We start from the raw sequence: 17,276 nt of genomic DNA, 5'->3' as shown, positions 1-17,276 counted from the left end.
TATATTTTTAAACAAAATCTGTTGAAGGATAAGGTTTTTACAGATGGCTAAATAATAGATGGGAGACCTCGGATCTTTGTTCCTTATATGTTGTTTTTAAGTATTTATTTCTTATTTTTTGCTCCGAAAAGAGCTAATGGACTATAGCTAAACAGTTATTTCTGCAAAAGAATACAATAACTGTTGTGTGTATAACTGGTAGGTCTTATACAGATGCAAAAGTGTACAGAGGGCTGTAAAACGGGGGCTTACGTATTGTAACCCAAGTTCTATAAGCACAGGCGGAGCCCTCTACTGGACTCTATGGGTACTACTCTCATCAATAATAATAATAATTCCTTACATTTATTATAGCGCTTTTCCAGTGCTCAATTACAAATACACATTGCACATATTTTGTATACATGCAATGGTCACTGTGGACAATACCCACAGGAGCAAGTTCAGGTGAAGTGCCTTGCCCAAGGACACAACAGCTTTACAGACGCAGCAGCGGCGGGTTTCACCCCTTGATCTGATGATCATTGCACTGCGCCCCACCGTCCATCTTCACGCCTCAAAGTCATCGGGGCGCTTTTCCAAGTACACATTGATCATACATGTACTGTGGACAATACCCACAGGAGCAAATCCGGATGAAGTGTCTTGCCCAAGGACACAACGGCCTGACGCAGTGGCGGCAGGAGCGGGTTTCGAACAGGAGTTCCCCAGCACCCCCCTTGATCTGATGATCAGATGCACAGACCACTGCACCACCCGTCCCGTAAAGGACCAGTGATATGCAAGCATTCACACACTGAATTTGCATAAACGTAGCCGGCCAATCAGGGCGAGCCTACCTGAATGCGCTCGCATATAAGGCAGCTACACCTCCTGACTGTCATCCTACACCCTCTTCGGCGAGCGGCATAGGAAAGACAGGGCCCCTAGGTAGAGGGCTCCGCCTGTGCTTATAGGACTAGAGTTACAATACGTAACCCCCCGTTCTATCTCACACAGGCTCCACCCTCTGGACTCTATGGGTACAGTGGGTGGAGCCCCGATGGATAAACGCCATGTCGCTCTACAACATCGACCCACCACACTGCCCCTGACCGGCCTTTGGTTAACAGCCACAGCACCCCAACTTCCTATCACCCGGTTGTGACCGTTGAGAAGTCGGGGCCACAGCTTACCTGGCTGAGTAGAGCCTAATTGGTCTGAGTAAGCCCATAGCTCCACCCTGCAGGTGCCAGCACAAGTGACTATACACTGTATTTCCCAGGTCCCTAAGGAGCATGGGGAGAACATAAGTGCACCATGTCCCCCACACTCACACGCTTACCTTGTGTAGAGTGTGCATGGACCGTAGTGGGGGAGTCTTCCAGCCCTGTATGAGGCTTACTGCGCACCACGTTTCCCAGGTCCCTAAGGAGCATGGGACAACGTAAGTGCATTATGTCCCTGGGGTCAGATACAGTTTACTGACCCACAGCCCTCCTCCTTTCACCAGTCCAGTGTTGCCCCAGCAAGCACCGACGATGAAAAAGGAGCCAGACATGTCTAAGAGATACTTACCTAATGAACGGACCTGGTGTAGACCAAGACGCCGCCCTGCATAGGTGGATGACTAAAACCGTCTAGCTGTATAACCCTCGACCTTAGGTTCTTGGGAACAGAGAAGGGGTTCGGTCTGAGTGTCGCCCTGCTACGGTCACCACGAACCAGAAGGCAATCCGGGTGCACCGATAGAGCGGTCAGTTCGCATACTCTGTTGGCAGAAGTCAAAGCAAGCAGCAAAGCTGTTTCTTTTTGCTTCCCTCTCTCTCAATGATAGCGCCTTCAGGGAGGAGAGCTCCGGAGGCTGAAACGGTTCTGTAACCAAAGCCTCGAGCACCAATGGCAGTTCCAATTGCGTGGTGGAGACATGCACCACTGGGCGCTGTCTCCTGATCCCCTGCAAAAAACGCTTCATAAGCGTTTGGCTAAAGACTGGTCTGCTGCCAAATCCTGCATGACAGGACGAGATGGCTGCTGCATACACATTTACTGTGGCATGAGCAAGCCGCTTGTCCACCAGTAGCTATAGCTAGGATGGAATAGAGCCCAATGTACCAGACAGAGGCTCTAGACTCCCTTCCTTGCACCACGTCTGTCTGTCCTCTGACAGAGTGGCACGTAGCCTGCCCTCCTTCTCGATGGGTCGTACACCTCGCTCTCGACGGGGGCGTAGCCCTCGCTCTCGATGGGGGCTGCATTGAACAAAACAAAATCCCCAGATACCCCACCTGCTGGTGAGGTATGGGATTGCTCTTCTTCCAATTGACCGCAAACCCCCAACTTGGTTAGGTGTAAGATCAATTGGAACCGGAACATCTGCCCATTCCCTAGACCTGGCCATGACTACGAGGTAGTTGAGATAAAATAAAACCCTCATTCCATGGCCGCGAAGCGGCTGAAGCGCTGTGGTCACACATTTGCTGAACGTGCGTGGGGACAGGAAGTAGCCGAACGGTAGTCTGTTGTACTCCTAGGCTATCCCCTGGAAGGCAAAAACGCAAATTCTTCCCGTGTTTTGGCTTTCTAGCAATTTCTACATGAAAGTAAGCGTCCCTCAGGTCGATGGTTTGTGAACCAATCGCCCGGCTGTACCAGTTCCAGTGACTGTAGGAATCCCAACCACTTCGTCCTGTAACAGGCTGTGGTGGGTCCCGCCCTTGCTGCCTGGATAGTCTGTATAACTTTGTCAGACAGTCAGGAGCCAAGCCTGGAGAGGTTGGCCCAGAGTGGGCAACGCCCCTAATGCACCCTCTTCCGGAAACAGCGCCCCCGGAACTGAGGAACTGTCCAGGGCTGGCCCACCATCATTTGTGTCACTTCTGTGTACCACGGCACCAAGCGGCGACCTGGGGCTACCAGAATGACCGACAACTGTTCTCGTCTCACTCCCTCCAGGAGTGGGGCATGAGATGCAGCGGTGGAAAGGCGTAGAGCATGCAAATAGGATAGCCAGAATGTGGGGGGCCTTTAGAGAAAAAAACGACGGTGCGGTAAAGCGACTGCAGTACCGCTCCCGCTGCTCCGATTCTCCGGCCCATCTCACGCTCCATTGTTCCCTCACTCGAGATCAAGACCCCGAGATACTTGAACTCCTTCACTTGGGGTAAGGACTCATTCCCTACTTGGAGTGGACAGTCCTGCTGAGAGCCATGGCCTCAGATTTGGAGGTGCTGATCCTCATCCCAGCTGCTTCACACTCGGTTGCGAACTGATCCAGTGAGTGCTGAAGGTCGCAGACTGATGAAGCCATTAGAACCACATCATCTGCAAAAAGCAGTGGTGCAATCCTTAGTCCACCGAACTGCAGACCCCCTCCCCCACGACTATGCCTCGAAATCCTATCCATGTATATTACAAACAGGATTGGTGAGGCGCAGCCCTGGCGGAGGCCAACCCTCACCGGAAATGGGTCCTACTTACTGCCGAGGACCCGGACACAGCTCTCGCTTTGGGAGTACAGAGATTGGATGGCCCTGAGTAGAAACCCCCTCACCCCATACTCCTACAGCACCTCCCACAGTAACTCCCTGGGAACCCGGTCATACGCCTTCTCCAAGTCTACAAAACACATGTAGATATGTAGATAAGCGTACTCCCAGGCACCCTCCAGGATCCTTGCGAGAGTAAAAAGCTGATCCGTCGTTCCACGACCAGGACGGAATCCGCATTGTTCCTCCTCAATCTGAGGTTCGACCATCGGCCTGACCCTCCTTTCGAGTACCTTGGAGTAAACTTTCCCGGGGAGGCTGAGTAGTGTGATGCCTCTGTAATTAGCACACACCCTCTGATCCCCCTTTTTAAAAAGGGGAACCACCACCCCGGTCTGCCACTCCTTCGGTACTGTTTCCGACTTCCAAGCACCGTTGATGAGACGTGTCAACCATGACAGTCCCTCAACACCCAGAGCCTTCAGCATTTCCGGGCGGATCTCATCCACCCCCGGTGCTTTGCCACTGTGGAGTTGTTTGACGACCTCAGTGACCTCCCCCCGGGAGATTGGTGTTGATCCCCCGTCATACTCCAGCTCTGCCTCTAACATAGAGGGCGGAGTTGTCGGGTTCAGGAGTTCCTCAAAGTATTCCTTCCAACGCCCTAACACTCCATCAGTTTAGGTCAACAACATCCCATCCTTACTGTACACAGCTTGGATGGTTCCCTGCTTCCCCCTCCCAAGGTGTCGGACAGTTTTCCAGAACAACTTTGGTGCCGCCCGAAAGTCCTTTTCCATGTCTTCTTCAAACTTCTTCGGTCTCTAAAAATAAGGTGTACAAATACCAAATTTGGCCCAATCAAGATTCATCTTTGACTTTAGATGATTGACCGTGATGGAGTGAACTCGGTCTGTAGTCACACTCGCAGCTTAACGAGGCTCCCTTCTTTCAGGTGGAGGGTGTAAATACAGCGGCAAGCTTTGGGACGAACTCCCCTCTCTCCTGCAGAAACAGGAAATGCCATAATACGTAGCAACGGTCTCAAATCAGCATCTCTTGGATTAAAAATAACAAAAATAAATATATATAATATATTTTTTGTAAACATATTTTTGTTTTAAAATCTGATGTTTATAAGCCGCTTAGTTTTAGCAAAAGTCCATGTAAATATACACATCCTTTACCGTTTTGTAGACTAGACGTGAGTAAATGATCCTAGGTTTAAACAAATACGAGGTAACCATGAAGTTGTTAACATCTGTATGGAGATATTAAAAAGCTCTTTGTGCAGTTTATCAGTGAATGTTTCCACGGAACTGTTTGTAAACAGCTTGTTTCATGACGGACAGACCCAGTGTTGAGTCCGGTCAGGTAGTGCAGCAGGTGAAGTCAGGTGTGATGCAGACTCGCTGTTGGAGGGCTTGATAACCCACTCCCCCTCAACACTTGTTGGTTTGGAACAGCACTTAATGTGGCAGTCCCTCCGTGCGAACGCGCAAACAGAGGGGTAGTGTGTAGGGGTAGGGTGTAGGGGGCGGTTTGGAATTGGAATTGTTGAAGCAGTAAACCCTGGACTATGGGCTCAGCAGCAGTCATGCCACATCACTTTCCTCCACTCTAACTTCTTTGTGCCACCTCTTTCCAAACGAGGTTCTTACCCTTAGCCCTACCACCTGTCCTCTGGACCCTATCCCCTGTCATTATCAGTCTATTGCTTCTGATCTTCTTTCTTTTTTCACCCATCTCATGAAACACAGTGAATCCTATTCTAAAGAAACCCTTTTGATGTGAAAAGAACTACAGACCTGCCTCTCTTCACTTGAACTGCTGTCTTTAATCAACTCTCTTTTCACCTTCATCAGAAAAACCTTTTTGATCTGCACAAGTCCGGTTCTAAGGAAGGCCACTCAACCGAGACTGACCACCTCACGGTCACTGAGGAACGGCTAGCTGCCTCTCTGTCGTCATCCTTCTGAACCTCTCTGCTTTGTTGTTACAGTAAATCAACAGAACTGGGGGTCTCAGCCTCTACGCTCTCCCTGCTCTTATCCTACCTCAAAGACCGCAGCTACAGGGTAATTTGGAGAGCGTTTGTTTTTTGTCTAATCTGTCAACTCACTGGGATTCTACAGGGTTCTGTCCTGGGTTCCCTCCTTTTTGTCTCTGTACACCCAACAATGATTTGCTCTCATGGCTTCTCCTACCACAGCTCCGCAGAGGACACACAAGAGATTCTATCTTTTACCCAGTCTGTAACTCAGGTAGTCACACATATCTCTTTCTGTCTGGCTGACATCTCAGTGGACGTCTGCTCACCACTTGAAGCTCAAACTAAACAAGACAGAACAGGTAAGGAGTCTGCCATCCATGACCTATCTATTAACATTGACACCGCTGTTGTTTCCCTGCCTCATTCTGCAAGGATCATCAGGCGTATAAGACCAGTACTGACCAATAAGGCATTGCAGGTCGAGGTCCAGGCTCTTTTCATCTCACGCCTTGAGAACTGCAACTACCTCCTGGCTGGTCTACCTGCAAGTCAAGGCAAGGCAAGTTTATTTATTTAGCACCTTTCAGCACACGGCAATTCAAAGTGCTTTACAAAATAAAAGACATTTAAGAATAAATACAGCAGAAACACATAATAAAATGGCATTTAAAAACAGGCATTAAAAAGCAAAGATAATAAAATAAACACAACAGGTATAAAATACATGAATAAAAGCCATACTGCAGTGTGGATATAAACAGCTCACTCAAATGCAGCGGCAAAAAAATATACGTTTTTAGTCTGGATTTTAAAGTATTAACAGTTGCAGCAGACCTGCAGGATTCAGGGAGTTTGTTCCAGATAGTCTTAATTCTAGCTAAACGCTGTTTCTCCATGTTTAGTTCTTACTCTTGGAACAGAGAGCAGACCCAGAAGTGCTATCTGACTTCAACTGCTCCTCCATTATGAAGCAGCCCGACCAGTATTCAAACTACCTAAGTTCTCCAACTTCCCCAATCCTTCGCTCACATCACTGCCAACAAGTGGCTGCCTAAATCTGCTTCAGCTGGTACTGGCCCCCAGTACTGTAAATGGATCAGGCCCTTCCTACATCCAGGACATAGTTAAACCATACACTCCAGCAGGTACACTTCACTCTGCATCAGCCAATTGGCTTGCTACTCCCTCAGTGCGAGTTGGACCCTGATCCCCCACAACAACCGAAAAAGTGCGTCGCTTTACAAGGCTCTGTTAGCTGGTCTGAGATATTGAGGCTCGAAATGGCGGACAGAGGGATTCAGCAAGTTCTCTGTGGGAGGAAGATCACCTCGCTGGTGATGGTTCTACTGATCCCCAGAACATGAATATATTCCATAAATGGTAAGTGGACTGCATTTAAAGGTCACCTATCATCCAAAATGCACTTTGTTATGTATTTTATACATAAATAAGTGTTCCCGGTCTAAGGAGACTCAGAAAATACAACCCTCTCTTTTCCTCCTTACCCACATCTCTAAAAACGGTTTGCGATTTGCTACGGTCATGACGCCATTACAAAAATGTGGGCAGGCTTTACGTTGAACTCCTGGCAACGTCCCGCCCACGTCCCAACCTATCGTCCTCCATCAGAAATGTTGTTGTATCAGAAACAATGCGCGAAGTGTTTTTGAAGTAATATGGTCTGTGTTTACATTAGCAAGCATCGCTAATGCTGCGTTCACACCAGACGCGATGCGAATATTCGCTTCGCTCCAATCGCTTCGCTCCAATCGCTCCTATCACATCGCTCTAAACTCTCGAGTTTCACCGCGGCTGCCAGCTGTGTTTACTCGCATCATTCAAACAAGACGCGCTGGCTCGGGAGCTACAGCTACAACAAAATGAATATATTTTACCATGATTAAATTGTAATACACGTTTCTAAATGATGCCGAAGTAACAACATACTGATACCGGTTAGTAAAAACCATGAATTAATGCTTGACAAGTCTGCAGACAGACGGCAGGCGAAAAACCTTTTAAAATGCGTGTTTTCTGAATGAAGATCGGGTCGACCAGGCTAAGCTAACGTTGTATATGCTCATTCCACACTCACAACAACGGCCTATACATATCCGGTGTGAACGCAGCAACACTCAGAGCTAACCTGTACTTGAGAGAGTATGTGTAAAGAAGCCGGCTATAAAAAGGTACTCACCTTGTGGTAAACCCGTGCGAGAGAAAGCGTTTGAGCTCCATACTGTTTCAGAAATAATGCTTGATGTGGTTTGGGACATAATATGGTGTTTAATCACGGCAGTGTTTAGCTGAGTTTCTGCTGGTAGACAGCCTTCTCTTCACAGAGCTCACTGCTTGCATGTGGATGCTTCAAAGGGGCGTGGCCAGCAGAAGCTCCAAAGGGGCGTAGCCAGCAGCAGCTCGGTTACATTTAAAGGGCCAGATCCAGAATCAGCACTTTAGTAACAGAACTGAAATAGAAGGGTACGAGGCAAAGCTATGAACATGAACAGAAATCTTGCAAAAACACATAGTAGCTACTAAAGTTTCTAAATGATTTTTTTTTAAATAGGTTTCACATAACCAAACCATAACCATGGGTGCTCGAGCTTTCAGCTGCTCTGCTCCCAGACTCTGGAACACCCTGCCACGACACATCCGACAGTCTGATTCCATAACAACATTCAAAACCCACCTGTTCAAACTGGCATTTTCTTTATAATCTCTACCCTGCGTCCTTTTGTAGTCAATTTCCTGTTGTTTGTCTTGTCTTACCCCGGCTGATACTTCACTAAATCCACTGTTTTAATTTGTACGATAAAATTGTAAATCTGTAACCCTGTAAGGTGTCCTTGGGTGTTATGAAAGGCGCCCCCCAAAATAAATGTATTAATATTATTATTATTATAAAGAAACATATTTAAACATCATAGGCAAAAAAAGGAGGGAAGAGTAAATACATGTGTGTGATGTTTGATGAGGAAGCCCAATATTTTTCACACAGCCCCTTACAACTCAACCCTGCTTCACAGGTGCTGGTCTACAAGCTTCACTCTCATGAAGAAGGCGCAGTGATGTAACCTAAAGTCTTTTCTTTGAGTGAGTCCGGGCTCCAGGGAGCAGATTTAGGAGAGAAGTGTCCTTTACCTTGCTGAGAGTGAAGAGCCCAAAGAGAAATATTCCAGCTACTCTAAAGATGTTCTCCCAAAATACTCAAAGAGATAAGGAGACTGGAAGTGCATGTAGGGGAAGTGTGTGTGTGTGTGTGTGTGTGCGTGCGTGCGTGCGTGCGTGCGTGCGTGTGCGTGCGTGCGTGTGCGTGCGTGTGCGTGTATTTGGGTAACAGGCAGCAGCAGTCAGACAATAGGTAAGTGACATTAAAAATAGAAACCAATGGTAAAAAAGATATGCAGTTTTAAATATGCAACACATCTCACAGACTCACATTCAACGTTGTCTAAATGTACGGTATTTTGTTCTAGTATCTGGGCACAACACATTTGTGATTTTTAATAACATCACAGTGCTCATGTTGAATAAAGTAGTAGCTTGTCTCGTCTGTGTGAAGTCATGTTGCTGAATTCAGAGTTTGTATTCCAGACTTGTGTGCATCCAACCTTATGATGAGTGAGAGGGCTGAAAAGTGAACTCTTCCTGACTGCCATGTGTTTATGCAATACACGGATATAGTCCAGCTATTACTGTGTCTGGCAGTCAACCAGAACTCATAGAAACCATTTATTACTACAATAAACTGAATTGTATTTCACTGTACAGTATTTAATTTTACATTCTGTTCTTGTTTATCTTATTCTATGTACATGTACATAGACTCCTGCATTTAGTTGGTCACTGAGCTCATTGCATGTATATAGTTTAATTCATCTGCATTACTTGCATATTAGTCTCACAACATAATCTAGTGCTATTTTATTTCTACTACATTTGTTCTTGCACTTTTTTTTAATTGTTATTTAAAATGGTTGTATTTCCTATATCTATTCATGTGGCCTTGTTGGAGGATCCTGGGACTTAAGGTTTTCATTGCCATAGCTCCACTCTAGTAAATGCATATGACAATAAAGCCTTTGAATGTTTGAATCCTGGTTACATTCATGGCTTTGAGTTCTCTGAGTTACATATTACAATATGAAGGCATGAAACCACTATTCTATTGTGCCACATTTCAAATAAAAATAACAGCTCTTAGTATATTCACATTCAGCAGAGAGTGCTCGTCTGACACGTATTTAAGTCAGACACAAAAACCTGCTGCACACTAAATTATTGATTGTCTGGAAATGTCACATCACATCACAACGTGTGTGCTTATCACATGGGAGAAGGGCCCGGCATGGGAAGAAAAGAAAGGCTGTTCATCAGATTTAAAGAACCACTCTATTCTGATATGACCTTGCTCTTTTCTGCAAAGGACACCTGAGCCGAGTCAAGGGCAAACAAATAAAGACTCCTCTCACGCCACACTTTTAAAACAGGGAAAGGGCCGGTCAACATCACGCTTTAGTGAGTCTCAGTATCTGCTCACTGGATGATCGTTGGCTGCTAATTGTTCTGAGTGCAAACAGGCACCAATCAATAAGCTAAAGGACCAACACACAGCGTGTCAGGTGAGAAGGTTCTAGATCCTTCCCTCCTGCTGCACCTGATGATTCAAAAGGCATATTTCTCAGGTTTTGCCTCTGGGATCAATCTTTGAGGACATTCAGACAATACTCCTAATGAAGCCTCTCAGTGTTCATCATAGGTCTATTTCTAACATCAGGTGTTGATGAGAGACTCACTCCAAACCAACAGTGCCCCCTGTTGGTCAACTCATGCTAGTCCCTAGACTCAGGATTTGGATAATAATAATAATAATAATAATAATAATAATAATAATAATAATCATAATAATAATAATAAAGCTTTATTAGTATAGCACTTTTCATAAGCTCACAGGGCTTTAACACATTACTTATTCAAACGGAGAAAAAGAAAAGCACCTCAGGTCAGATCTTTGGAAACATGCAGCACAGCAACATACAGTAACAGTAATGTAACAGTTCAAGAGACACAAGGAGGTCAAAGTTCCTCCCAATCACGCCCCTCCAAGTGTCTCCATCATTGCCCACACGTGCGTTGAAGTCTCCCAGCAAGATTAAAGAGTCCCCTTCAGGAGCCCCATACAGGACTCTTTCCAGGGTCTCCAAGAAGGCCGAATACTCTGAACTGCTGTTGGGTGCATAAGCACACACAACAGTCAGAGTTTCCCCCCCATAACCCGCAGGCGTAGGGAGGCGACCCTCTCGTCCACTGGGGTAAACTCCAACAACGAAGCACCTAACCGGGGACTTGTGAGTATCCCCACACCCGCCCGGCGCCTCACACCTTGAGCAACTCCGGAGAAGAATAGAGTCCAACCCCTATCCAGAAGTAAGGTTCCAGAGCCGACGCTGTGCGTAGAGGTGAGCCCAACCAGATCCAACTGGTACCGCTCCACCTCCCGCACAAGCTCCGGCTCCTTCCCCCCCAGAGAGGTGACGTTCCACGTCCCCAAAGCCAGCTTCTGCCGCCCGGGTCTGGTCCGTCGAGACCCTCCGCTTTCACTGCCACCCGTCTGGCAGCGCACCCGACCCCATCGATGTTTCCCGTAGGTGGTGGGCCCGCGGGACGGAGAAGCGGAGGTGTTGCCCACGTTGCCTTTTCGGGCTGGGCCCGGCCGGGCTCCGTGGCAAGCCCGGCCACCAGACGCTCGCCGACGAGTCCTCCTTCTGGGCCTGGCTCCAGAAGGGGACCCCGGGCTTCCTCCGGGCCGGGTATCCTCACTTCTTGTGTCGTCTTTCATGAGGTCTTTTGAACCAATCTTAGTCTGGCCCCTTGCCTGAGACCAATTTGCCATGGGAGACCCTACCAGGAACACAAGGTTCCAGACAACACAGCCCCCAGGTTCATCAGGGCACACAAACCTCTCTACCACGGTAAGGTGCTGGTTCTTCAGAGAGGAAATAAACATAACATAATAATAAACATATAATAAGATCATCAACATGAAAGGCAGAATGTGAAAGTATGGTGGCCTCATGGGACATTTGGAGAGTGCACGCCTGGAGTCAGCAGAAGGTCAGCCTGATTCCACAGAGGAAAAATCACACCATTAAAGTGTGCACATGAATAATAGAGCAGCTGACAGGAAATGAACAAACAATGATGACCCAGTCAAGCTTCTGCCTCGTAAACTCATCTGAGGAAACTTCACACCCCTCTCTGATCCCATCACTTTCTCTCAGTCGTCTTTAAGTGTGTGTACTGCTGCCAGAGCCTGTCCAGGGCTTGTTGAGGGATATTAGAGAGCATGCGTCTGGGGAGAGAGGAGTACAGAAAGTGTGCGAGAGGAAGAGAGCAGAGGCAGGAATTATTGCTGTAGGTTTGCGCCTGCATTCTAAATAATGGATGAGATTCTCCAATGAGATAAAACCAAAACTCCATGCCGTTACAAGGACATAGACTGCCATGAATACCAAGTACCCGGTGTGCTTTCATTTGGTTTACTGTGTGATCATGCGGGCCTCCTCCTATCACAGGCGCCCTCAGAGTGGTGTGTATCCTCACCTGCGTCTCCTGCACTCTAATGAGTGGCTGCTGCTCTGCTGTCACAGGAAGCTACATCCATTCCTCATGCTCCTATTCTCCCATGCGCCATGCTGTTCTCATATTCTCTCCTTGATAACCTACCTCCTGTTTACTTATTTATGTAGCCAGTACAATGGAAGCATACTGATCTTCCGGCCCTATAGATTCTGATCAGTGTTGCCATTGATTTTGGTGTTAGGGGGGTTGAGTGTTGTTGTTGTTGTGTTCGGGTTGAATCTGACTGATTCACCACTTTCATCAAACACAAATATTGTGTTTTACATTTGATTGCTTCAAGGTCTTATGATATTCTCCACAGTGCGCTTTGGAACATATACAATTGCTGAACACCACTTGCATTGAACTTTGAGAGGTTTAGTGAACTTTGTTCCACCCGTGATGTTCCCGGTCAAAGATGACCGCCGTAGGAAATGAATGGGTAACCCAGATTATGTTCATCCATCGGAGAGAACACACACATCGACATCCATGTTCATTTTGGAAAACATCTTCAGAGTCTATACGTTGTCTCTTCCCTGCAGTTATTCATGCGACCAGCAGTGTGGGACATTGTTTCCAGCTCCAAAGGGTGTACCATGTGGCTGTGATGAACGGTGTGTGTGTTCAAGTAAGAGCATATGACCGGGAACACCCAAGTAAGAAATGAACACGACAGGAGGGGTAAACATTTGGGATTCAATTGTGTCTAAAACCAGCTGATGACCATGATGAGGCCATCTCTCCAGACTGTGGCCCTTTGGCTTCACATCGGGCTGAGCTTCAGTGATGCTGCTCTCACTCTGACCTCCATCAGTGACTCCTTCCTAAGAGGAGCTGTCTGAGTGATTCAAAGCCTGCCAAATACAAGGGCTACATGTAAATAGAAATGTACTGCATGATATCAAGCATGTCATGAGGGTAAGCTTTGTGTTACAGTCGGGTTCATGATATGAATGCGATCATTATTCATTCAATTCAGAAGAGAGAGTCGCAGCAGCTGCTGACCCCAAATGATGAGATACTTTATTAAAACCACAAGAAATGTGTTGTTTCACAGTAAAACACCTACATTACACACACGCACACACATGACCTGGACACATTGTGGTGGGAACTCTTGCAGTGAACTGGTCAAAGAGTCTTTCATCATCTCTTGCAGAGAGTCACACAGCAGACAGAAATCAAACATCTCCACAGCCGAGTGCAACAACTCTCACTGAGTCTGCTTTCAAACAGTTACAACGAATACATGTCATCAGATAACTGACCCCTGACCCTGTCAAAGGACACTACCCCTGACCTTGTCCCTGGTCTCCCCCCCTGTGTGGCACCTTGTGACTGGTCTTCTACCTGAGAGATGATATCTCCACCACATTGATCTCCTATCTTCTGACATGAAAGGCTTACAGAGTAGGCTATTGTAATGTATCCAACACTGTAGCATTCTGTCCGAGGACCCTGCAGGCGACCTGGCAGCATCCAGCATCCAGACCACACTGCATGTTCTCTTGTTGTCTGTTTGGTTCGTACAGGACTCTTTTAGCCGACCAGCCGGGGACCATCTGGTTCCCAAGCTATAGCCACCCCAAAAAGAAGTACAAGAAGACTCCCCACTTGAATACATGTGGGCCAGTTTATACATTGCTGTCAACGGATGTTTCTGACCTCCCTTCTCATTTGGAATCCTGTTGTTGTAGCTGAAACCCCCAGAGATGTGTGATTGAAGGCGGTCCAGCTGATGGACAGACTCAGCTCTACCTGATGAGAGCTGACAGGTGTGCTCAGCGGTCCATACTGCACACATACTTACATACAGAACAGCACATGGTGGAGCAGCTAATGAACCCTGATACATAAAACATGTCCAGATCAGCTTACACGTTATTGGCTTTATAATAAATACACGTGTGGTGTTGTAATAAAGAAATGTACGACAAACGTGAGAGGCTTTTTACTTATTATAACAACTCAGCTTAGTTTTGATGCTTTCTGAAGTCTGAACCCCGTCCATCCCTTAGCTGAAGCGTGGACCGCCCGCTGTGATGCGCTCTGTATCGTGTGAGCGACACAGGACGTACTCTCTGCAGTGGAGACTCGTCCTCTGTCTCGCACTCCTCTGCTACGGCAGGAAGCTGGAGCATGTTAGACACGCTTTGTCTCTGTCTTCACCGACCGAGTGTAGAACATGTTTCAAATGTAGTAACTAAATACATTCACTCCGGTATTGTACTTAAGTACTTTGTTGACATATTTTTACTTTATTTGAGTATTTCCATGTATCGCCACTTTATACTTCTACTCCACTACATTTCAGAGGCACATTTTAACTCCATTACATTTATTTCAGCACTCACAGTTACAACTGATCTCTAGTATTTCAAGTATCTAAAATCGACAGGTGTACAATACTAAAATGCTCTTACGTGTTTAAAAACAGTATAATTTAACCACAAATGCATCCATAAAAATGTAACACTGTGAAAATATCCATTCTGCATCACGAGTACTTTTGAGAAGCGTAACACATTGATCTAATAATACTACTTTTTGTACTTTCAGTATATTTTGATGCTAATACTTTTGTACTTTTACTTAAGGAACATTTAGAAATCAGGACTTTTACTAGAGTATTTTAAGACCATAGTATTTGTACTTAACTCATGTAAAGGATCTGAGTACTTCTTCCAATACTGGTTCTTCCTGATGTCTGTGCCGACCCTCCGCTTCCTTTGCCTTTTCACTGCCTCATGGTAAGAATCTTAGAATTTGCGTTCTTTTTTTCTTTAATATGTTAAGGTTTCCAGGTGAATTGCGAGCGTTAATGCGTTAACGTTGACAGATCTAGTTTATATTTATATACATTCGAGCCAAGTGTGGTTCACACTGCACATTAACCTTTAGAAGCAGCAGGGGACAGGTCAGTAATCCAGGTAAGAGAATACAGACTTCTCAAATGTGAGTAGGCCTTCAACTCACAGCACTAACAACTTACTGACCTTACTCAGAGTGAAAACTAAAAGGCGTGAAACTGGCGATCATGGCAAACAAACTCGAATCAATCTTTATAACATGTCCTCCTCCACATTACCAGAGTATACTGTAGACTATAGTGAGATTCAAAGCGTGATAACTTCCTCATAGTAATAACTCTCTGCTTTATTCTCCTCTCCATCTCTGTGTGTCGACAGCAGAGCATCACTCAGCCTGCCATTTGGAAGCATCACTGCCAATACAAGTTACTGACACACACACACACACACACACACACACACACACACACACACACACACACACACACACACACACACACACACACACACACACACACACACACACACACACACACACACACACACACACACACACACACACACACACACACACACACACACACACACACACACACACACACACACACACACACACACACACACACACACACACACACACACACACTTCAAGGCAGCCCCCTCTGTGGTTTCTCATTCTACATTTCTTTCTGTATCTGCTGCACCACATTCATCAGGTGGGATTGACTGATCAGCTGTCAGTGTTATTTTGAAATGTAAACAAAACTGACAAGCCTATATTGAAGCCTGCAGAACCGTGGTTCGATAAACAAATCACATTGTGTGCAAGACAAGGACTATTTTGAGCAACTGATCGACTTCAATTCCTCAATCGAAGATATGCAGAATGACATATTTTGAAAGAAAAGCCCTGTAAAATGCTTAGCCATCACTGGATTATTAGAGATTATCATTGTAAAAAGGGGTCTTGCTTTACCTTAACTGTCTAAGAGAAGCAATTTGTCATTAAAAATCCTATTTAAGTATTTAAAAGCCCCTATAAACCCCCTATAAACCCCTATAAACCATGTAAGTACCACATGAACATCCGCCATACCTGTAGGAACATAAGAAGTGATCCACAGTAAATATAACAACATTATACACCAAAATAAAAACACACTACAGCCATAAAGTATGCAGATTATGGGAGTATGTTTGCAGGGCTGGTGGCTGATGTGTCTTTGATGAAGGGTGTGTCGGCCTCTGATTTCCATATAAAGTCCAGCTGTTAAATTATTTGCCAATAAATGTCACAGTGAGTCTACAAAACATTCAAGATGTAAAGCTGATTTACATTTTCCACAACATGACGTGACAGCTTCTGGCAGCAGAGCAGACTTTTGTCCTGGAGAATAGACTTCTCACATTTTGATATGGAGCCAGTGTGTTGAAAACCTGATCAACCAATGTGTGATTCCAATGGTTCAGAAAGCTCCAGTTACATGCCTCTGTGAGTTTAGAGAAGTACAGTATGGGATTGCTTATGCTCATCAAACCCTTTCAAATATCATTAATAACTTTGGCTTTTATCCCATTTTAAACCAAACTCTATATAGTTATAGCTTATTGCATCTTATTATCATCTACTGTAATGCGTAGTTTTACGGCATGAATTATAATAACATTGTACATTAAAAATGCGTTTATTAAATAGTATGACACCAAATGAATTAACAATCCATTTTGGTTAATTTTCATGATTCCATTTATGTTTTTATTAAAGCTAATGACTAATAAGTATATTTATTGAGAAAAGTAATTTTTGTCAAAAGTCATTCAAAATCAAGTTTAATCAACTCAAAGCAATGAGTTTTCAACAGTCTAATTCGACAGTCTAATTCGACACAGTCTAATTCGACAGTCTAATTCAACAGTCTAATTCGACACAGTCTAATTCGACAGTCTAATTCGACACAGTCTAATTCGACACAGTCTAATTCCACAGTCTAATTCGACAGTCTAATTCGACAGTCTAATTCAACAGTCTAATTCGACACAGTCTAATTCCACAGTCTAATTCGACAGTCTAATTCGACAGTCTAATTCCACAGTCTAATTCGACACAGTCTAATTCAACAGTCTAATTCAACAGTCCAAAGCCTGTAAAAAGTTTAAAAAGTATATTCCGAAAGAGAGGAGCATCAAAACTCCACAATAAAAAATGTGCATGCTATCTAGCACGTTTTGATATCTGTAAACATTTACAAGTTCTGCAAAATGCTTTTTTTTTACCAACGACTGCTGATAGCTGTGGAGGAAATTTCACAATGAATCACCTATTGGTAAGAAATAAACAAATATAGAGGTTTAAACCAAAGTTGTGTTGTTTAATGAAGA

The 17,276-nt window shown here is 45.3% G+C and overlaps 1 protein-coding gene across 1 annotated transcript in view; it reads right to left on the bottom strand.

The window, feature by feature from the left end:
• Positions 1-5,917: 5,917 nt before the first annotated feature.
• The window catches only part of mbtd1 (mbt domain containing 1), a 112,770-nt gene continuing 101,411 nt past the window's right edge, over positions 5,918-17,276 (bottom strand). Inside the window, exon 17 of the mRNA XM_071201837.1 lies at positions 5,918-6,002. Coding sequence (XP_071057938.1) covers positions 5,983-6,002 — 20 coding nt within the window. The 3' untranslated portion in view covers positions 5,918-5,982. The remainder of the gene's footprint in view (positions 6,003-17,276) is intronic.

The sequence above is a fragment of the Pseudochaenichthys georgianus genome, chromosome 23 (genome assembly GCF_902827115.2).
Source record: "Pseudochaenichthys georgianus chromosome 23, fPseGeo1.2, whole genome shotgun sequence".
NCBI classification, from domain to species: domain Eukaryota; kingdom Metazoa; phylum Chordata; class Actinopteri; order Perciformes; family Channichthyidae; genus Pseudochaenichthys; species Pseudochaenichthys georgianus.
The sequence above is the reverse complement of the archived record's forward strand: the minus strand, read 5'-3'. Positions and strand labels throughout refer to the sequence as shown.